This window comes from Podarcis melisellensis (assembly GCF_964234715.1).
Source record: "Podarcis melisellensis genome assembly, chromosome: 8".
NCBI classification, from domain to species: Eukaryota; Metazoa; Chordata; class Lepidosauria; order Squamata; family Lacertidae; genus Podarcis; species Podarcis melisellensis.
This window is the reverse complement of record NC_138540.1, coordinates 85104304-85126774: the sequence shown is the minus strand read 5'-3', so window position 1 is coordinate 85126774 and position 22471 is coordinate 85104304. Positions and strand designations below refer to the sequence as shown.

Below are 22471 nucleotides of genomic sequence, written 5' to 3'. Positions count from 1 at the left end.
TGTGTCCATCTATATATGGGGTGCAGTGAATGACCTTCCTCTGAGAGTTGCCCGTTTTGCTGCATCTTGAAGTTTGCGCTTGGGGAGGCAAGATCAAAGCATCACAGGCCTTTCCCTGGAAAACCAAGCTGTAACTGTATTTGGGTATGACTTAAAACTGATGGCATTCACTCTTCTTATAAACCAAAGAGTCAATCTCTTCCTCTGCAAGAGAAATTGTGCATCTGATTTTAATACACAATGGCCATCAGAAACATGGCACACAGTGCCATCCCGAATGTAATGCAGTAACATCGTCCAGTTATTCACGACCTGCTGTAATATGACCTTTGCCCTGATGGTAGCAAATAAATTCAGTGTTTTTTTCTGGGGGGAACGCATGCCCCAAAACATTTTGTGAATCTTTGTCCTTTTGTCCATTTCCTGTATTTTCCCCCACTGATTTGAACTATAAAGTGGTGATTTTCTTGAGTCAAAATGAGAGTACTCCTAAACATTTATTTTTAGAAAAAAAGCACTGTATAAATACACATTGCCGCAATGTGAGTCATGCAATAATGACCGTATATATGTGTGTGTGTGTACAATATATGTGCAATAATAATATGACCTGTGAACTTAGGGTCATTTATACTGCAGATATATACAACAGCAACTATGGCTATAAATAACATAGCGAAGGGGTCTATGTCATTATTACCATATTTACAGCAGCAAGCAACCTGTAGAAGGGATGAGTGTATATATTATTGTGGGGTGGTCCATTATATATTGATTATGGGCTGCATCCAGCGTTAAGAGCCGGTTTGTTGAAGTGGGTGCCCATGCCTAACTTAGATTCATTCCACTCAATGGGTCTGCTCCAAAAAACACTTAACGGGATGCAACCCTATATAGATATATAGGTATGAACTGCAGTAAGAACGGCTATTGTTTTTTAATCACGACAAAAACAGATGCCAGTGAAATGCCAGAACCGTTTTAATGCCTCACAACGGTGGCGCCGACACATGTATGGTGGACGCAAGCCTTTTCCTTGGCTTAGCTGCATATATATATATATATATATATATATATATATATATGGTATGAGAAGAGTCTTTGCAAATGGCAGCCACCACCTTTGGGCTTGGCAAGTATGGCAAGAGAACCAGGAAGCTGTTCCTTGCTGGACGCTTTTGAGGCCCATAAGCAAATCCTACGGACAGTGGATGCGACCTTGCCTTCTTCCCCGCTGGGTCCCTTTGGAAGAAATGGCCCTGAAGAAATTATTCAGTGCTGGAAATCTCTTCAGGAGATAAAACGGGTTCTTCATGCGGGGATAGGTTGTGGGGGATGAAGCGGTGTTTTACTATGGTGTGGACAGAGCCGTGTGGTAAGCTGATTGTCGCACTGCCCTGCTGAGGAGAATTTTACCTCACGTCAAGTGCAATTGTGTGGTAAAATTCCTGGTTCAAACAGGTTGTCTGTGTCCACCCATTCTCCAGGTCATTCCATAATTTTCCTGGCCTGCTTTTTGCCATCTTCTATGTCGTAATAATAATAATAATAATAATAATAATAATAATAATACTGCACAGCTGGTTGTTGTTGTTGTTGTTGTTGTTGTTATTATTATTATTATTATTATTATTATTATTATTATTATTATTATTATTATTTTGATACCCCACCCATCTGGGTGTAAAAGCTGAGACATGGAGCATGTTTGCTTGGATGAAATGGGAGTTGTTTTCACGACGCCGCTTTCAGGAACTAGACCTTCCATTTATTGGTTTCTGTTTTGCCAAGCTCTGGGACCCAGTGAGCCACTTTGGAGTGCATTCCAGTAGGCCCTTCAGGAATCTCTGGCCAACCTGGGGTGCCAGCTGGGGCTGATGGGAATTGTAGTCCAAAACACCTGGGAAGCCCCAGGTTGGTCAAGGCTGCCTTAAGGAAAGGTGTCAGCAACTTGCATTTGCTATGGGTTGGGGATGAGGGTGCTCTGGGTGGGATTGTCCAATTCACAGACTGACTTGGCTTTCTCTTTTGCCCTCTTACCCCCACCCCAGTCTTCTCAAGGTGGCGGACATCGGACACTCCTGTACGGACACGCTATTCTTCTCCGGCATTCCCACAGCGCCATGGTAAGGAGGAGGAGGAATTGGAGAAAGTTGTGTGTCTTGAAGAAGTGGGAGAGGAAAACCAGGAAAGCTCAAGAGCTCGGTCCAGCGTTGGCCGACTCCAAAGGCCGGTGGGGCAGGGAAGACGCAACTGCTCCTCAGCCATTTTGTGTTCCACGTCCCTGTCCCTGAGCCAAGCAGATTTATTTTCAAGCGTGTGTCATGTGCTCCCCTCCCGGGATGCAGAAATCGCGAGGAATCCTGATCGGGGTTTTAGGAGGTGGGCACATTTCTCGGCCAAGAAGGTGTCAAACGTCAAAAAGGCTGAGCCGCGGTCTGGAGGACAGATATAAGTTCTAAGTCAAGAAGCTGAGGTCACCCAAGGTTGGGTGGTGCCGGCTGTGATTTCCTTCGGTGTCAACATTCCTAGGAGAGCTGTGTGTGTGTGTGTGTGTGTGTGTGTAGAGCTGGGCCTTGAATGGTCATCCTTGAAATCGAGTGTGTATTCGCTTGCCACTGCTGATTTACTGCTGGAATTATTCCTTGAAGTGACCTTACATGCTTGAAGCGAGGGGAAGATCTTGTTGGACTCCAGCTCCCATCATTCCCCAGTTAATGATCGGGGAATGATGGGTGCAGTTCCCCATCCCTGCTTTGTTATTGCTATGGTTGTTACTAATTAATTAACTAATGAATATACAGTCATGATGTGCCAAAATGACTTCTAAGCTGTTCGCAACCGTAGAACCAACCAATACGTTTGTTTTAAATGTTTGCTTTCCTTCTGGGATTGTACCCCCAAGTGTGTTTTATAACCTGGTCTCCGACCGTAATAAATTATCTATCTATCTATCTATCTATCTATCTATCTATCTATCTATCTTTCTATCTATCATCTATCTACCTACCTATCTATCTATCTATCTATCGATCTATCTATCATCTATATCTATCTATCATCTATCTATCTATCATCTATCTATTTATCTATCATCTATCTATCTATCTATCTATCTATCTATCTATCTATCTATCTATCTATCTATCTAATCTATCTATCTATCTATCTATCTATCTATCTATCTATCTATCTATCATCTATCTATCGACTTCATTTGGTGCAAAAGATTATGGCCACACATCTATCTATGTGCATTTATAAAGTTACATTTTAAAACTGCAATTTAAGGTGCAGAAACCAGGGTGGTTGATCTCCCCGGCACGCACGCACGCACACACACACTTGAGCTTAAGAACTTCAGAGAACGTTTCTTGATCTTCTTTCCTTCCCGATTTGTAGTATTTGAGCTGCCTAACCACATCCCGCTCCCTGACGGATAAACTTGCCTTTGACGTGGGCCTTCAGGAGGATGCAACAGGTATGTGATTTTGCACCCCAAGGAATTGCCACCTTGCGGGTGTTTTTGTTTGCAGCGGGGAAGAGGAGGAGAATATTCCTAGCTCATTGTACATTCCAGGCACCGTTCAGCGGCAATGGGACTGTGTTGAGTCTCAGAGGGGTAAAGTCCCACTCAGTGCAAACACAGAACAAAACAAATCTGCACGCAGACAACTGAAATTCTGTGCTGCTGGTGGTGGTGCGGAATAATTCTGTGACCTGGCTACATGATGCAAATTGAGCAGCCTTTAATGAAATGTTATTGGGCCAAAGTGAAACATAAATTATGCAAGCTGCTCAATTTGCATATTTTATGTTGCACTTTTGCCCGATGAAATCTCATCAATAAAACAAGTACAAACCAGCAAATAAGCTTAATACATCAAAGGGATGCGGGTGGCGCTGCGGTTTAAACCACTGAGCCTAGGGCTTGCCAATCAGAAGGTCGATGGTTTGAATCCCTGCGACGGGGTGAGCTCCCATTGCTCAGTCCCTGCTCCTGCCAACCTAGCAGTTCGAAAGCACGTCAAAGTGCAAGTAGATAAATAGGTACTGCTCCGGCGGGAAGGTAAACGGCGTTTCCGTGTGCTGCTCTGATTTCTCCAGAAGCGGCTTAGTCAATTTGGCCACATGACCCGGAAAAACTGTCTGCGGATAAACGTCGGCTCCTTCGGCCAGTAAAGCGAGATGAGTGCCGCAACCCCAGAGTCGTTCGCGACTGGACTTAACTGTCAGGGGTCCTTTACCTTTTTACATCAAAGATAGCTGGATTGCCCCCTTAGGGAAAACCTAGGTCAGTGGTTCCCGAACTTTTTCTGCCCACCCCACCCTTTCCCCCAAAACTCATTCCCTGTGCCCCTTACCCTAGCCTATAAAAACATTCGGAATAGCAGTTTGCATGACCCACATCGGTAGATAATAACACAATCAAATTCCAAGCCGTAACAATTAATTGCACATTTATTCAAAATCCAGTTAAAACTATTTGGTTTAATTGATGAACTTGATCCACGGATGACAGCTTTTCATAGTAATTACCCCCTCCAGTGCCCCCCTGCCGCCCCCCTTGCCTCTTAGTACCCCCCTAGGTAATGCCACCGCCTCCCACGGGGCAGTAATGCCCAATTTGGGAACCACTGACTCAGGTGAACAGATGAATCTGAAGCACCCCACCTATATGCCGATACTGTAGGTGCCTGTCTGATGTGACCCCAGAGCAAATAATGGAATATAGCTGGTTTCTCGTAGACGTCTACCCACAATCTCTCTCCCCACTAGGGGAAGCCTGTTGGTGGACCATCCATCCTGCTTCTAAGCAGCGATCAGAAGGGGAGAAGGTGCGCGTGGGTGATGACCTCATCCTTGTCAGCGTCTCCTCTGAGCGGTACCTGGTGAGTGTATGTGTGTGGGGGGGGAGGACAGACTCCCCTCCTCCCCTCTCTAAACCACTGAGCCTCTTGGGCTAAGGAGCGTCTCCACCTCCATCGTTCAGCTCGGACACTGAGGTCCAGCGCTGAGGGCCTTCTGGCGGTTCCCTCGCTGCAAGAAGCCAAGTTACAGGGAATCAGGCAGAGGGCCTTCTTGGCAGTGGCTCCCGCTGTGTGGAACGCCCTCCCACCAGATGTCAAAGAGAAAGATAACTACCAAACTTTTAGAAGACATCTGAAGGCAGCCCTGTTTAGGGAAGCTTTTAATGTTTAATAGGTTATTGTATTTTAGTGTTTTGTTGGAAGCCGCCCAGAGTGGCTGGGGAAACCCAGCCAGATGGGTGGGGTAGGAATAATAAATTATTATTATTACTTCCAACTCTACAATTCTATGATTCCATGAATCCGTGGGGACTATTAAGCCCTTGGTCTCACTCCCCGCCCGCTTTGTTTCTTCTATGACTCAACAATGTCCTTGTTCTCCCCCAGCACCTGTCTACAGCCAGTGGAGAGCTCCAGGCAGATGCCTCCTTCATGCAAACACTATGGAACATGAACCCCATCTGCTCAGGCTGCGAGGAAGGTATTTGATTCCTTGGGGTGTGGTTTGAGGTCACATGACACAGCCCCCTTGCTGAAGCTAAGCAGGTCCCGGTGTGGTCAGGGCCTAGATGGCAGACCACCGAGGAACCCCATTCCTTATTGCATTTGGATGGAGGTGACAAGGCCATTCACAAAAACCTACCAAATTCACATCTCCTGGAACAATGCACAGTTGTGCCTTGGAATTCACGCTGCCCCGAATTTTGTGATGCAGTTTTCCAGCCCAGAAAAGGTGCACATGAGGGGGAAATGCGAATGGAATTGCATATATTAGTGAAAATGGCACACAAAATGTTATGTTACATTAGGGAAGATTGCTTTGGAAAAGAATGCGCATTAGTAGAAATTGCAGACTGGAATGCTGATGAATTTTCACGAGGGCTTTTGAAAAATAAATAAGTTGTAAGCTAATGTGGAAGTGCAGAGAACTAAGCACAACATTGGAAAATTGAGAAATGGAGAGAACAGAATTTATCCAGTCCCTACCTGTGTTACAGAACTATGGTAAGACTTACTCAGGACACATTCACACAATATATGGCTCCCCCCAAAGAATTATGGGAGCTGTAATGTGTTTAGCATCACTGAGAGCTCTTAGGAGACCCCTATCCCCCCGCACAGGAGGAGTTTGGATTTGATATCCCACTTTATTACTACCCGAAGGAGTCTCAAAGCGGCTAACATTCTCCTTTCCCTTCCTCCCCCACAACAAACACTCTGTGAGGTGAGTGGGGCTGAGAGACTTCAGAGAAGTGTGACTGGCCCAAGGTCACCCAGCAGCTGCTCTTAACCACTACACCACACTGGTTCTCACAGAGCTATAAGCACGCAGTGGTTTAACAGGGAACTCTGGGAGTTGTTGCTCCGGCAGAGGAACAGGGGCCTCCTAAGACCTCTCAGTGCCCTTAACCAACTACAGCTCCCAAAATTATTTCCGGGAAGCCACAATGGTTTAAAGTGGCACCGTAGCTCTTCAAATGTATGGAGGGAATATGGCTTGAGATAACACAGGCAAAGACAATGTACATAATGCATTTTCTTTTCTTTCTTTTCCCCCCAACATTTTTTATTGATTTTCCAGAGTTTTAAACAAACAAACATACATCTTAATTGTACTTGATCCAATCTTGGTGACATTGTTAAATGACCTCCTCGAATCCCCCTGGCTGAGTTTCATTGTATATCATTATAACAGTTTTCCAAAACCAATTTTCTCATAAAATTAACGTAGTCACTTAACATCTTTCTTCCTTTTCATTTTAACTTTAAACACATTATTCTCTAACATCACATATTTAAATCCTAAGTCTATCTGGGATTTGCAAGTTTTTCCAATTAAGTTATCTTAGCATATTTAACCAAATAGTCTTTGAATTTCATTCAATCGTCCTGGTACTCCTCCTCCTTCTGCTCGCGAACTCTTCCGGTCAGGTCGGCTAGCTCCGAAAAGTCCATCATCTTCATCTGCCATTCCTCCACTGTTGGGACTTCTTGTGTTTTCCAATTCTTAGCTAACAAAATTCTAGCTGCAGTTGTGGCATACAAAAACAATCTGACACCTTTTTTGGGCAATTCCATGTGCACTCCGATGTATTAGTTTCTCTGCTTGTGATGCCATGCTCTCTAATCCCTATTTTTTTGGGTGGTCCACACAGGATATGTGACCGGAGGCCATGTTATGCGCCTCTTCCACGGCCATATGGACGAATGCCTCACCATCTCCACCACGGACCAGAACGAAGAGCAGCGCAGGTGGGCATACCGTGTGGTGGTTGTCAGCATAAAGGTGGCACTTTAAAGAGCAAGGGGGGGCAAAAGAAAGGGAGGGGGAAGAGAGAGAAGCCTCTGCCCCAAATAGTGAACAGAAAGCGGGAGGGGATAACAGAGGGGAAGAACATGCAGACCTTGAGCGCAGCTGTTACAGTGGTGCCCTGCATGACGAATGCCTCGCAAGACGGAAAACTTGCTAGACGAGTTTTCCGTTTTGGAGGTGCTTCGCAAAACGAATTTCCTATCGGCTTGCTTCGCAAGACGAAAATGTCTTGCGAGTTCTTGCGGGGTTTTTTCCCCTCCCCCCCTTTTCTAAGCCGCTAAGCCGATAGGCAGCTAAAAGCCGCTAATAGCGCTAATCTGCTAAGCCGTCAATGGGCTTGCTTCGCAAGACGAAAAAACCGCTAGACGAAGAGACTCGCAGAATGGATTCTTTTCGTCTTGCGAGGCCCCACTGTATTTGGGGAGGGGAGCCCCGTCCACAGGTCCACAGGTGACTCGCCTCTCCTGGCCTGGAGGCGAGCACTCCTCCTGCGAGAACCTAGTTCCCTCCGCCTCTCTGCTCTGAGCCTCTGTAGCTCAGGAGAGGCTGAAGGGTTACCAGACCCAGAGGCAACCTCGGCTTCCTCTGATGGGGCTGAGAGTGGAGCACCTGCAGGCTATGGGTCCTCCATCACATCTGGAGCCAGAGCAGACTCAGCTGGTGCCTGCACCTGAGGATCCAGCACAGGTGAGGACCCTTCAGGCTCTTGCCCCAGCCCCGGCTCAGCTGGTTCTGGAGGCGGGGACTCCTGTGCAGGCTGGGATTCCTCAGGTTCAGCATCCGAGTCCGAATCCCAGGCCAGCACACTACCCAAAAGTAAAAGATTGCACCAAAGAGAGTTCATGCTCTTGCTAACTCAGATTTTAATTCAATGCAATTGTTTTGTTATTCTCCTCCTTCTCCTGCTGAGGAGTGTATTAACTTACGGTCTCTGTGTGTGGCTTGGAAGCTGCACTGTTAGAGGAAAAACAATGCTGTCCAAGGTTGTAAAGACTGTGGAGAGAATAATTGGGCGCACTCTTCCCACCTTGGATCAAATCTATGCTTCCAGGCGCCATAAGAAAGCTGCAGAGATAGTGCAGGATAGTGCGCACCCCGGAAATGATCTCTTTCAGCTTCTGCCTTCTGGAAGAAGGTCCAGGGTTATAAAGACTAGGACTAGCCGCCTGAGAAACAGTTTCCATCCAAATGTGATTTTGGTTTTAAACACAGTGTAAGGTAGTCTCTGGGACGTGAGTGGCGCTGTGGGTTAAACCACAGAGCCTAGGACTTGCTGATCAGAAGGTCGGCGGTTCAAATCCCTACGACGGGGTGAGCTCCCGTTGCTCAGTCCCTGCTCCTGCCCACCTTGCACGTCAAAGTGCAAGTGCAAAAAGCACGTCAAAGTGCAAGTAGATAAATAGGTACCACTCCGGCGGGAAGGTAAACGGCATTTCCGTGCGCTGCTTTGGTTCGCCAGAAGCGGCTTAGTCATGCTGGCCACATGACCCGGAAGCTGTACGCCGGCTCCCTCAGCCAATAAACGAGGCCGACTCTGGGGTTGCGGCACTCATCTTGCTTTATTGGCCAAGGGAGCCGGCATACAGCTTCCGGGTCATGTGGCCAGCATGACTAAGCCGCTTCTGGCGAACCAGAGCAGCGCATGGAAACGCCGTTTACCTTCCTGCCGGAGCGGTACCTATTTATCTACTTGCACTTTGACATGCTTTTGAACTGCTAGGTTGGCAGGAGCAGGGATCGAGCAACGGGAGCTCACCCCGTCGCGGGGATTCGAACCGCCGACCTTCCGATCGGCAAGTCCTAGGCTCTGTGGTTTAACCCACAGCGCCACCCGCGTCCCACTGAGTTCTTACTCAGACCCTTTATCCCCAAAAGGGTAAAAAAATACCCTATAATGGCAAGACTAGCACAGCTGGATTCAAGGAAGGCAGCGGCAAGCTGGTGTCCTCTGGACTACAGTTCCCATCAGCCTCAGTGTCCTACAGCTGTACTTGCTGGGGGAAGATTGGAATCGCAGCTGGAAGCATCTGGACAGCATCAGGTTGGCGAAGGCAGCTGTAGCAAATAAGAGGCGTTATTGCCATGTCTGGTAGTTGAACTGGCTGGTTTTGAACCCTGCTTGTGGAAGAATTACCCAGATCATGTTCCTTTTCCGCAGGGTGGTGAACTACGAAGGCGGAGCTGTCTGTTCCCAGGCTCGCTCGCTGTGGCGCCTGGAGCCTCTGCGCATCAGGTATGAAATACTAATAACAAATAATGGCGGTGCTGTTGGGGTCGCTTGCGTCCCAGGAGCGCAGGCTCCCTTGTGGATTTTTCTGCCTCAAAAGCCATGAACAACACAAAGGATTCTGGGTTCTGTTTGAGGGAGCAATGTCGGTTTTCACTGGCTTTTGAACCAGCGAGGTATAAAATGTTATTTTAGGACTGTTCCTTTTAAACGTGTCCTGACAAATATATATATATATACAGAAAATGTTTTTAACCCAAGGACTCGGTTAAAAATCAAGAGCTTACATGGTTTGAGAGCAGTACATGTGAAAAGGATCTAGGAGTCTTGGTTGACCACAAACTTGACATGAGCCAACAGTGTGGCGCGGCAGCTAAAAAAGCCAATGCAATTCTGGGCTGCATCAATAGGAGTATAGCATCTAGATCAAGGGAAGTAATAGTGCCACTGTATTCTGCTCTGGTCAGACCTCACCTGGAGTACTGTGTCCAGTTCTGGGCACCACAGTTCAAGAAGGACACTGACAAACTGGAACGTGTCCAGAGGAGGGCAACCAGAATGGTCAAAGGCCTGGAAACGATGCCTTATGAGGAACGGCTAAGGGAGCTGGGCATGTTTAGCCTGGAGAAGAGGAGGTTAAGGGGTGATATGATGGCCACGTTCAAATATATAAAAGGATGTCACATAGAGGAGGGAGAAAGGTTGTTTTCTGCTGCTCCAGAGAAGCGGACACGGAGCACTGGTTCCAAACTACGAGAAAGAAGATTCCACCTAAACATTAGGAAGAACTTCCTGACAGTAAGAGCTGTTCGACAGTGGAATTTGCTGCCCAGGAGTGTGGTGGAGTCTCCTTCTTTGGAGGTCTTGAAGCAGAGGCTTGACAACCATATGTCAGGAGTGCTCTGATGATGTTTCCTGCTTGGCAGGGCGTTGGACTCGATGGCCCTTGGGGTCTCTTCCAACTCTATGATTCTATGATTCTATTCTATGATTCTATGGTTGTTAAATGCCACAATAAGAGACATTACCTCATGACTGATTCTATTTCTTAACTGAAAGTGAAAAATGCAATCTGGCTGCCCCTCATTTTGGTATACAACCCTTCCACCTCTATGGCTTTATTTGTTGACCCTACCTGGAATATAGCCTTTGACCCTTTTCCTACCCTTACTGACCTTCTTATCAGACATGTGAGCAGTCCTAGCATCAGTGTGCTTACACCTTCAGGCACAACTGCCATTTTATTTTATATTTTATTTTAATGCCGCCCTTCATCCAAAGATCACAGGGCGGTCCACAACAGAAAAATAAAAAATAAAATGAAAACATAAAATACACAATAAAGCAAAAACAGCTCCCCTCAAAAAAGAAAAAGAAGTCCAGTATGCCAGTGGACAGCTGGGTTTGGGAGCTGCCATTTTAATTTCCCACAATCCCTTGCCCTCAGTGTAGTGTTGTTTTGAGGCATTGTGTGGAGAATTAACATGGCTGCTCTGATCAGTCCCATGGTGCTGCTCAGGAAACTGTGACTGCCACAACCCAATAATTTGTTCAAGGCCCAACCATGGGGGCCATTGACTGCAGAGGAGCCAACGGAGGACATGTGGGAAATTAAAACAGAGGAAGGGCCTGCCTGTATGGAAGCCAGGATCCTACGGAGCACTGTCTCCTAGTGACTCCCTTACAGCTTAAAATATCAATTTACAAAGAGTCTGCAATCCAGTATTTGTTGAGGGATGATACTCCTGAAACTACCTGCATTGTTTCAGGGTATTCAGCCCAGATTTTTATAGCTAAATCTAAAGTTGCCTGATTTACTCAATTGTGGCTATCTAGTCTTTTTATATCTTGTATGTGTTTGGATTACTGATGTATTTGGATGACTTGGTATGATTTTATTGTTTGAACTCATGCCAATAAAGGCCAACGGCAATAAAAACGACTGAGGAAAGAAACTACCTGTGGGAGGAATTGGCCACAACACATCCTTCTTCCATGTGTTCACAGCAGTAAATGGTGGGACTATGCTATAATGTCGTTTATGTATTGCAGGGGCAGCCACTGGGCTGTTTCCCCTGATGTTGTTGCACCACAATTCCTGGCATCCCTACCTATTGGCCTTGCTGGCTGCAGGGGCTGATGGGAGTTGGGAGTCCAACAGCACCTGAAGGACAGCACACTGGCTACCCCTGATGTGTCCTAGTTGCCTGAGAGGGAACATACAGTATTTCTTCTACCCCAACAGCTGGAGCGGCAGCCACATGAAGTGGGGGCAGCCCTTCCGCGTCCGCCACGTGACCACGGGCCGCTACCTGGCGCAGACCGACGAGAAGGGGCTGGTTGTGGTCGACGCTGAGAAAGCCCACACCAAAGCCACAGCTTTCTGCTTCAGGATCTCTAAGGTGAGAGGAGTCCCCCATTATTGCCTTCGTTGGAAGTAAGACAGTCTTTGTTGTTGTTTAGTTGTGTCCGACTCTTTGTGACCCCCTGGACCAGAGCACGCCAGGCACTCCTGTCTTCCACTGCCTCCCACAGTTTGGTCAAACTCATGCTGGTAGCTTCGAGAACACTGTCCAACCATCTCGTCCTCCGTCATCCCCTTCTCCTTGTGCCCTCCATCTTTCCCAACATCAGGGTCTTTTCCAGGGAGTCTTCTCTTCTCATGAGGTGGCCAAAGTATTGGAGCCTCAGCTTCAGGATCTGTCCTTCCAGTGAGCACTCAGGGCTGATTTCCTTCAGAATGGAGAGGTTGGATCTTCTTGCAGTCCATGGGACTCTCAAGAGTCTCCTCCAGCAAGGTGCTCTGCCTTTAAGAATATAAGTACCCAAGAGGAGCCGTGCTGGACCAAAGGCCCATCTTGTCCAATATCCTGTTCTCTCATTGGCCAACCAGATGCCCTAATGGGAAGCCTAAGTGCAACAGAGCTCTCACCACTTGTGATTCCACTGCAGCTGGGATTCAGAGGCCAACAGCCAACGAGGGCGAACAGAGTTATCATGACTATTGTTGTTATGACCGTTGATTTATCCTTCTAAACCACTGTCTCAAGGCGAAATACACATAAGATAGGAATGCTGTGTGTCTGGATTTTCCTGGACACAGCCAGGAAATGAGCTTGAAAATGGCGCCCGTGTGGATTTTTGGTTATTATTCAGTTATTATTATTTACTACCCCCACTGTGGAAGGACGTGTGGATCCAGAACTGGCCTCCAAAGTCACTTAAAACCGTGTTTATGGAAGACAATCTTACTCGGCTACGAGTGATAGCCAAAGAAGAAGAAGACTACTATTACTATTACTACTATTAATTCATTTTCTCACCTGCCCTTCACTATAAGGTCCCTGGATGGGTTACAGCCATTTAAAAATACTAAATGTTGAACGTGACATTGAAATGGAGAGAATCTTGTAAGTAGAAGCAGCCAAGCGCTTTCAGCAACAGGAAGATTTTCTAAAACAATAATCAGGTCCAGCTGAACAGCAGAACTGAACATTATTCATTCATTTTGGGCGGATTTTCTCAGAATCGGCAAAATGTCTGGGAAAACATGGATGTATGGTAAATAGGGTGTTGTATACATACATATATAAAATCTTTAAAAGAAAAGCCCCAAAATATACCCTATTTTCCGCTCACATGACCATAAGACGCACCTAATTTTTAGAGGAGGAAAACAAGAAAAAAATATTCTGAACGAAACAGTGGATGTATGATTTTTGTGGTTCATGCTGTGACCACAGATATGTGATCTGATGGTGAATTTGGGGTGACCCAATGCAGAAATCCTGAGGATCCATGGGCTTTTACCTCCCCCCTCCCAGGCAGCCTCCTTTATCTCTAGCGTCCCTTATCTCTCTTCTGATCCCACTGATCAGCTGTTTCCTTTCAACACTCCCTTCCCTCCTGTTTGCCTTAGTGCCTTTTCCTTAGCTGGAGCAGTTTTTTGCTCTTCCCTTTCTTCTAATTTCTCTCCTTATTGCTTTAGTCTTCCTGTTTCCCCCCTTTGCAAGTTTGCTGTCTTTACCTCCCCCTTCCCAGGCAGCCTCCTTTATCTCTAGCGTCCCTTATCTCTCTCCCAATCGGCAAACGATCAGCGGCTTTGTTTCAACACCCACTTCCCTCTTTTTTTTAAAAAAAAGCATGATCTGCTTTTTGCCCCTGGGCAATTCGGTTCCAGGGACCACGTATTCACTCCGTAAGATGCACAGACATTTCCCCTTACTTTTTAGGAAGAAAAAAGGGTGTCTTATGGGGCGAAAAACACGTGATGTCTGAATGTAAAGATTGCCTCAGTGTGCCCCTGCCCTGCCATCCCTCTGAGCTCATGGCGCCCTCTGTTCTCCCCCTTGCCCTTCTAGGAAAAGCTGGATGTGGCTCCGAAGCGAGACGTGGAGGGGATGGGAGCCCCTGAGATCAAGTACGGAGAGTCCATGTGTTTCGTGCAGCATGTCGACAGCGGCCTCTGGGTGACGTACGCGGCGGCTGATGCCAAGGCTCTCCGCTTGGGGCTGCTCAAGAGAAAGGTGAGGCTTAACCGGCTGGCCTCCCTGGCTTTCCTTCAGGGTTGGTGGCCTTGAGTCAAGGAGTTGCCCAGGGGAGGGTGAACCTATAAGGTGTCCATTCAGCATCTAAAACATGCAAGTTCCACAGACTGGAGAGCCCAGCCTGAGTACGCAGCTTTATAGGGCCAGGTGGAAGCTGATTGGCTCCCCGTGTCAGCTGGTCTCTTTTGGATTGGTCGCTGCAGCACCGCCCTCTGGCTATCTGTGGCAGTGGCACCGCAGCACAGCGCCCTCTGCTGGCCAGCTGTCATAGTGGCGCAGAGAGTAGAGTTTCCCAGGTCCCCCTGTCAAGAATGTCTGGTTCGAGAATTCTCAGAGCATCCACCATATATACCTGCTTTCTTCGCTCACCCTACAGGCCATCTTGCACCAGGAAGGTCACATGGACGATGCTCTCTCCCTGACCCGCTGCCAGCGTGAGGAGTCGCAAGCTGCCCGGATGATCTACAGCACTTCTGGCCTTTACAACCAGTTCATCAAGTAGGTGCCGGGCAGATTCTGCTCCCGTGGAAACCAAGAAATCGACCGCTTGAGTTGTGTTCTGTGCCTGCCCCGTCACCTGCCTGCCTGTCATCTTTTTTGTGGTTCCATGCTCCCCTCTGCCATCCCCATTGGCTGATCCATTGTGGTGCCACGGAATGTTAGCAAGCATTCCAATAGATGTGCAAGACTAATAGTAATTCGTCGCCATGCAAAACAAAACCGAACTGCTCATGGGCATAGCTGTCAACTTTTCCCTTTTCTTGCGAGGAATCCTATTTGGAATAAGGGAATTTCCCTTAAAAAAAGGGAAACATTGACAGCTATGCTCATAGTGTAGCCTTATTGGAGTTCACCGATTGGGTCTGCGTTGCTCCCGGACAGGAGGAAGGAAGTCAAATGACACCGAGGGTTGGTTCAGAGAAAGAGTTCTTTATTTCTGCTCTCCGGAACAGCAGAAAGGCACCTGCGTGGTGTGTCCACAGCAAGTCCAAAGAAATGAGAAATTTCATGCGGTATATATATCCTCCAGGCACCCTCTCCCTCCTTCCCCAGGAGCCCAACTACGCAGGTTGACATCACATATGTTCCTGCTCCGGTACTCTTAACCATAAAAGGGTATTCCTTCCTGTACTTCTGACCATAAAAGGGTATTCCTGTTCCTACTCTTATCTTGGAGCAAGAGGTCACCAACTCCAAGAACACACTCTGGCGCTGTTCCCGGACTAGGTCTGTGCGTCAGGATGTAAGATTAGACCTAGACATGTCATCCCTAGTCCACTGGAACAGCCAAGGTCATCCTTGCCGTCCTGAACTGATAAAGGAGAGGGCTCTGAGCACTTGTTTATACAGCCGGGTTTTTGTTTATACATTGACTCAGAGCTCAAGTTAATGGATTTTAGCTAAGGAAAAATAGGGATTTTGGTGCCCATTTCAAACTTTGGTGCACAGTCAGTTTTGGGTTTAGGAAACCCATTCCTTCAACAGGAGGGAAGAGAGAGGTCAGTTTGGCGAGAAGAGAAGCAGCGCCTAGTAAGAGGAGGAGCTGCGGTGCTGGGTTTATTTATTGAATTTCTATCCCGCCGTTCCTCTCTTTGATTAAGCAGCCATGAGGTCTAGCAGCTTGCCCTGTTTCAAGACCCGAAGCTGAAGAGGTTTGGCGCAAAGGGGAGCATTCCACAAAGTAAATATATTAACTTGCGGCCATCTTAGGGGTGTGATTCCTCCTTCTCTGTTCCAATGCTGATCTCAGCTCTGGTCGTTCCTTCTCCAGGGGCCTGGACACACTGAGCGGAAAGGTCAAGTCGGGAACCCCAGTGACTCTTCCCATCGATGGGATGATTCTCAGCTTGCAGGACCTGATCAACTACTTCCAGCACCCTGAGGAAGAGCTGCAACATGAGGAGAAGCAGACCAAGCTTCGTTCCCTCAAAAACAGGCAGAACCTCTTCCAGGAGGAGGTGAGCAATTGGGGGCTCAGCCTAGGAGGGTGGCCTGGTTGACGCCATCGCCGAACCAGTGCCCTCAATATGTTGGGTTCCCAGCAGCCCCGGCCAGCATGGTCAATAGGAATGATGCAAGCTGTAGTCCCAACAGAATTTGGAGAGGCTCACAGCTTCTCCACCTCTGGTGAAGACAGCAGGCGCTTGTGGGGCTAAGGTCGGACTCCAGGTCCTGAGGGCACTTCGGTCCTGAAAGATCTTCATTGGCTCCCAGTACGTTTCCGAGCACAATTCAAAATGTTGGTGCTGACCTTTAAAGCCCTAAACGGCCTCGGTCCTGTATACCTGAAGGAGCATCTCTACCTCCATCGTTCTGCCCGGACACTGAGATCCAGCACCGAGGGCCTTCTGGTGGTTCCCTCCCTGCGAGAAGTGAGGTTACAGGGAACCAGGCAGAGGGCCTTCTCGGTGGTGGCACCCGCCCTGTGGAACGCCCTTCCAGCAGATGTCAAGGCAATAAACAACCATCTGACTTTTAGAAGACCCTGTTTAGGGAAGTTTTTAATGTCTGACACTGTATTGTTTTTGATATTTGGTTGGAAGCCACCCAGAGAGGCTGGGGAGACCCAGTTAGATGTGCGGGGTATAAATAATAAATTATTATTATTATTATTATTATTATTATTATTATTATTATTATTATTATTATTATTATTCTACTTCTTTCGCAGGGCATGATCACACTTGTTCTGAACTGCATTGACCGCCTCAACGTGTACAGCACTGCTGCACACTTTGCTGAATACGCTGGAGAGGATGCCGCTGAGTCCTGGAAGGAGATTGTCAACCTGCTGTATGAGCTTCTCGGTATGAACTCCAAGGGCAGAGCTCCAGGATGAGAGCTACCTGGGCCCATGTTCACACGACACAGATCTGGAGCTTGCAGGGCGCTCTCGCGTGGCTAGCAAAGTTTAGGGGAGGGGGTCAGCATGGATTTCCAGTTCTGATTTCGTCTGGATTTGATTGCAGGTTTCACAAGCAACCCTTCCTGGCCCCTGAATTTGCGTGGCAAGTTCCCACCCCCCCCCCAGTGGAAAAAATGACACATGACACAATTACTAAGGTTAATGGGCTAAATAAGGGCCACTCCCCCCAGAATCCTTTATCGGACTACCCTTCAATATGTGGGGCAGGTGCTGGCGCTATCTCCCCTCTTCCATCTACAGAGCAATACCAATGCCTAACCACCAATACCAAGAAAGTTGTGACGATTTGCTATGAGGTAGGCAAAAACCAGGGGACGCGGGTGGCGCTGTGGGTTAAACCACAGAGCCTAGGACTTGCCGATCAGAAGGTTGGTGGTACGAATCCCCGCGACGGGGTGAGCTCCCATTGCCCGGTCCCTGCTCCTGCCAACCTAGCAGTTCAAACGCACGTCAAAGTGCAAGTAGATAAATAGGTACCACTCCGGCAGGAAGGTAAACGGTGTTTCCATGTGCTGCTCTTGTTCTACAGAAGCGGCTTAGTCATGCTGGCCACATGACCCGCAAGCTGTACACCGGCTCCCTCCGCCAATAAAGCGAGATGAGCGCCGCAGCCCCAGAGTCGGCCGCAACTGGACCTAATGGTCAGGGGTCCCTTTACCTTTTATACCACTTTAAATAGTCATGCCTTGCTCCCAGAGAATCCTGGGAAGTGTGGTTTGTTAAGGGAGCCGAGTTGTTAGGAGATTATTCCCTTTACACTATGCCCTTTACAGATCTTCAGTTTCCAGAGTGGTTTAACGGTTCATCCCTTTTCTTAAGGAACCATTCACTTAAGAAATGGGAATGGACCATTAAACAACTCTGGGAACTGGAGCTCTGAAAGGGGAATAGTGGGGTGGTCTCCTAACAGCTCTCGGCACCCTAAAGAAACCACTGTTCCCAGGATTCTCTGGGGCAAGGCGTGACTATTTAAAGTGGTATAACCCAGATGGAAATGTATTGTGCAGATGGGGCATCAGTGGCTATGTTTGCATGTCACTTTTAAACCATAATTTAAAGTAAAAGGATTGTGAGTGAGTGAGAGAAGGCTGTTCCATCCATCATCTCTGCTTGTGGGCATCTGGTTAGCCATTGTGAGGACCCAATGCTGGACGAGATAATAGGCCTTTGGTTGCGGTTGCAAAATTGCCTGACGATAATGTTGTGGTGATAACTAGCCAGATAGTAACATGCACGCCCTTTGCCTTGGTGTCCCTCCACGCAGCTTCGCTGATCCGTGGGAACCGAGCCAACTGCGCCCTTTTCTCCAACAACCTGGACTGGCTGGTCAGCAAGTTGGATCGACTGGAGGCCTCCTCTGGTGAGCAGATGGGGTGGTCGGGGCTGCCCTATACCGTGATCTTCTTCAAGCCACCCGAACACTATTGAAGTTTTGGACTACAATACCCATCATCCCCAGGCATTTGGCAGGGATGATGGGAGTTGTAGTCCTAAACTTTTGTAATCCAAAGCTGCAGGCTGAGGAAGGCTAGTGTCGTCTGTCTATTTATCTGTCTGTCTGTCTATCTATCATCTATCTATCTATCTATCATCTATCTATCTATCATCTATCATCTATCTATCTATCATCTATCTATCTATCTATCTATCTATCTATCTATCTATCTAATCTATCATCTAGATATCTATCTATCATCTGGATATCTATCTATCTATCATCTAGATATCTATCTATCATCTATCTATATCTATCTATCTATCTATCTATCTATCTATCTATCTATCTATCTATATCTATCTATCTATCTAATCTATCTATCTATCTATCTATCTATCTATCTATCTATCATCATCATCATCTATCTATGTTAAAACAAAAAAATGGTTGGAGAGGAAACATAACCCAGTGTTGAAAGCAATTTAGTCTTGTGTATAGCTATAGTTAAGAGACACAGGTGGCGCTGTGGGTTAAACCACAGAGCCTAGGACTTGCTGATCAGAAGGTTGGCGGTTTGAATCCCCGTGACGGGGTGAGCTCCTGTTGCTCGGTCCCTGCTCCTGCCAACCTAGCAGTTTGAAAACACATCAAAGTGCAAGTAGATAAATAGGTACCGCTCCGGCAGGAAGGTAAACGGCGTTTCCGTGTGCTGCTCTGGTTCGCCAGAAGTGGCTTAGTCATGCTGGCCACGTGACCCAGAAGCTGTATGCCGGCTCCCTCGGCCAATAAAGCGAGATGAGCGCCGCAACCCCAGAGTCGGCCACGACTGGACCTAATGGTCAGGGCTCCCTTTACCTTTACCTTTATAGCTATAGTTCCCCTAAAATTCCTCTAAAATTATGGGGAATCAACCATTATACATTAGCTTGGGGGCCAGTGTGGTGTAATGGCCAGAGTGTTGGACTAGGACCTGGAGACCAAGGTTCACATCCCCACTTGGCCATGAAGCTCCCTGGGTGACCTTTGATGAGTCACTCGCTCTCAGTCTAGCCTACCTTACAGGGTTGTTGTGGGGATAACGTGTATGTGCGCTCTCTCTCTCCCTCTCTCTTTGTCCCATCCTGGTCTTATCTGGCAGGCATCTTGGAGGTTTTATACTGCGTGCTCATTGAAAGCCCTGAAGTTCTGAACATCATCCAGGAGAACCACATCAAGTCTATCATTTCGCTCTTGGACAAACACGGGCGCAACCACAAGGTAAGTCGAGCCACACATGCGCCACTGACTCCTCTTCTTGCAGACAAGTGTCAGTCGGCAGAAAGCTTTTTTCTCTGCAACATGTTGGGCACAGGCCAGGGGAAGGGCACTGTCAGGAGTTCAGCCTACACTCGAGTAGGACCCTGGCAGGGACACGTGCCCGACTGGCATGTTCTCTCCCTCCTGGTCTTTCGTTCGGGAGCTTCAAAAGCTTTCTTCAGCCTGAACATCACAGAGACCGATGCCAACAGACACCAGCACACTTAGGGATCCGCAGAGTTTGAGCATCATGCGTGACAGACCTCAGCAACTCAGCATTTTGGCTAATCTACTTTATTTACATATAAACACACAGGGAGCACTGCAACATGGCTCCCTCTCTCTCTCTAGCATCAGACAGCAAAGAGAAAAAACAAAGGACAATAGTCCCACTTCACAGAACACAGTAACACAAACATCCTGTCTCCGTCACTTCCTGCTCTGTGGAGTCAAAACATACACCGTCATGTGATAGACAAAAATCCCATGACTGCAATCATAGATCAAGAATTCTAACATGCACATGTAGCACACTTGGATCGTGTCCAGTGTTAACTCCTATTCAGAGTAGACCCATTGAAATTGATGAGCCTGGCTCATTAATCTGGTTTTTTCCTTATCATCAATGTTAACTATTTGTTTGAATGTTTTAAACAGTTGTTTTTAACTGTGGTTTTGTTTTGTTTTTTTGCTGATAATTCCATTGTTTTAATTCTGTTTGAAAGCCACTTTGAGGGTTTTGATTTGTTTTTTACAATCAAGCAGTATGTAAGTTTTATGAAATAAATAAATTTTGGTGCCCCCTGGGCAGGTCCTGGACGTCCTCTGTTCTCTGTGTGTCTGCAACGGTGTGGCCGTCCGCTCTAACCAAAACCTCATCACTGAAAACTTGCTCCCGGGGAGGGACCTACTCTTGCAGACAAAGCTCATCAACTACGTCACCAGGTTGGTGCTTTCCCCGTTTTAATGTGGCATCACACGTGTCCCAATTATTCTGGGGTGAGGTGGGGGTATCAGCACAGAATGCAAATTTGGAAACGTAACTAGACTTTCCTTTACTTTCTAGTCCTTATGAGTTCCAAAGACGTGCAGACAACGATTGCTGAAATATCAGGATGATATCCACTGTTAGCCATATTACGGAGTAAAAAGGGAGCCCTGACCATTAGGTCCAGTCGTGGCCGACTCTGGGGTTGTGGCGCTCATCTCGCTTTATTGGCCGAGGGAACCGGCGTACAGCTTCCGGGTCATGTGGCCAGCATGACTAAGCCGCTTCTGGCGAACCAGAGCAGCGCACGGAAACACCATTTACCTTCCCGCCGGAGAGGTACCTATTTATCTACTTGCACTTTGACGTGCTTTCGAACTGCTAGGTTGGCAGGAGCAGGGACCGAGCAACGGGAGCTCACCCCGTCGTGGGGATTCGAACCACCGACCTTCTGATCGGCAAGTCCTAGGCTCTGTGGTTTAACCCACAGCGCCACCCGCGTCCCTATTATGGAGTAGACCCACTGAAATCGGTGCGCTTAAGTAAATCAAGACCAACGATTTCAGGGGATCTGTTTTGAGTTTTCAGTCAGTTCGACATCGCCCTCAGAAGCTAGAGGGGCGGTGGAATAAGATTTCCCCAGACTTAGGGGCAGCAGAGCTTCAGATCCCTTGCCCTTCTGCATAATCTGACTTCGACACGATAGCAAATGTTTCATAATAAAAGGTGCATATAAGAGAAATTGTGTAACTTTAGCCAGTTTATTATAGCAGGATTATGCTTCCCTTGGCAGAGAATCTGCCAAACAGAACTTTAATTTTTAGTTTAACGTAACCTAGGATCTAAGGGATGCGAGTGGCGCTGTGGTCTAAACCACAGAGCCTAGGGCTTGGCGATTGGAAGGTCAGCAGTTCGAATCCCCGCAACGGAGTGAGCTCCCGTTGTTCGGTCCCAGCTCCTGCCAACCTAGCAGTTCGAAAGCACGTTAAAGTGCAAGTAGATAAATAGGTACCGCTCCGGCGGGAAGGTAAGCAACATTTCCATGTGCTGCTCTGGAAGCGGCTTAGTCATGCTGACCACATGACCTGGAAGCTGTACACCGGCTCCCTCAGCCAATGGAGCGAGATGAGCACCGCAAGCCCAGAGTCAGCCACAACTGGACCTAATGGCCAGGGGTCCCTTTACCTTTAACCTAGGATCTTGGAATTCAACTGGGATCAAAGAATTTAAACTCGGAGGAGACCCGGAGAGACCCCCCAAATCACCATCACGTCCTTTGGTTTTCTCTTCCCTTTGGGTCTGGGTGGTCTTTCCTTTTCCTCCTTCCTTTCTTCACTCTCCCTCCTATTCCCCTGCTCTTCCTCCCTCTTAAACAGCATGCGCCCCAACATCTTCCTGGGCACGCACGATGGCTCCACCCAGTACAAGAAATGGTACTACGAGATGATCGTGGATTACGTGGAACCCTTCGTGACCTCTCAAGCCACCCATTTGCGGGTGGGCTGGGCCATGGCAGAAGGATACAGCCCTTACCCCGGAGGCGGGGAAGGTTGGGGAGGTAACGGCGTCGGGGACGACCTCTACTCCTTTGGCTTCGACGGCCTGCACCTGTGGTCAGGTAGGGCACCTGCATGGGGCGGTTCACACACCATTCAGGCTTCAGGTGTCAAGGAAATAAATGGCTACCTGGCATTTAGAAGACAAA

The 22471-nt window shown here is 47.7% G+C and overlaps 1 protein-coding gene across 9 annotated transcripts in view; it reads left to right on the top strand.

Annotated features, from left to right (window-relative positions):
- Nucleotides 1–22471, top strand: part of RYR1 (ryanodine receptor 1) — a 213709-nt gene that overhangs the window by 40886 nt on the left and 150352 nt on the right. For all 9 annotated transcript variants that reach the window (XM_081921856.1, XM_081921862.1, XM_081921863.1 and 6 more), the window contains exons 4-18: nucleotides 2052–2126; nucleotides 3403–3481; nucleotides 4780–4892; nucleotides 5418–5511; nucleotides 7187–7283; nucleotides 9503–9577; nucleotides 11817–11973; nucleotides 13933–14097; nucleotides 14495–14616; nucleotides 15890–16076; nucleotides 16790–16925; nucleotides 18309–18404; nucleotides 19621–19739; nucleotides 20590–20723; nucleotides 22143–22384. In XM_081921856.1, the coding sequence (XP_081777982.1) occupies nucleotides 2052–2126; nucleotides 3403–3481; nucleotides 4780–4892; nucleotides 5418–5511; nucleotides 7187–7283; nucleotides 9503–9577; nucleotides 11817–11973; nucleotides 13933–14097; nucleotides 14495–14616; nucleotides 15890–16076; nucleotides 16790–16925; nucleotides 18309–18404; nucleotides 19621–19739; nucleotides 20590–20723; nucleotides 22143–22384 (1891 nt within the window). The remainder of the gene's footprint in view (nucleotides 1–2051; nucleotides 2127–3402; nucleotides 3482–4779; nucleotides 4893–5417; nucleotides 5512–7186; nucleotides 7284–9502; nucleotides 9578–11816; nucleotides 11974–13932; nucleotides 14098–14494; nucleotides 14617–15889; nucleotides 16077–16789; nucleotides 16926–18308; nucleotides 18405–19620; nucleotides 19740–20589; nucleotides 20724–22142; nucleotides 22385–22471) is intronic.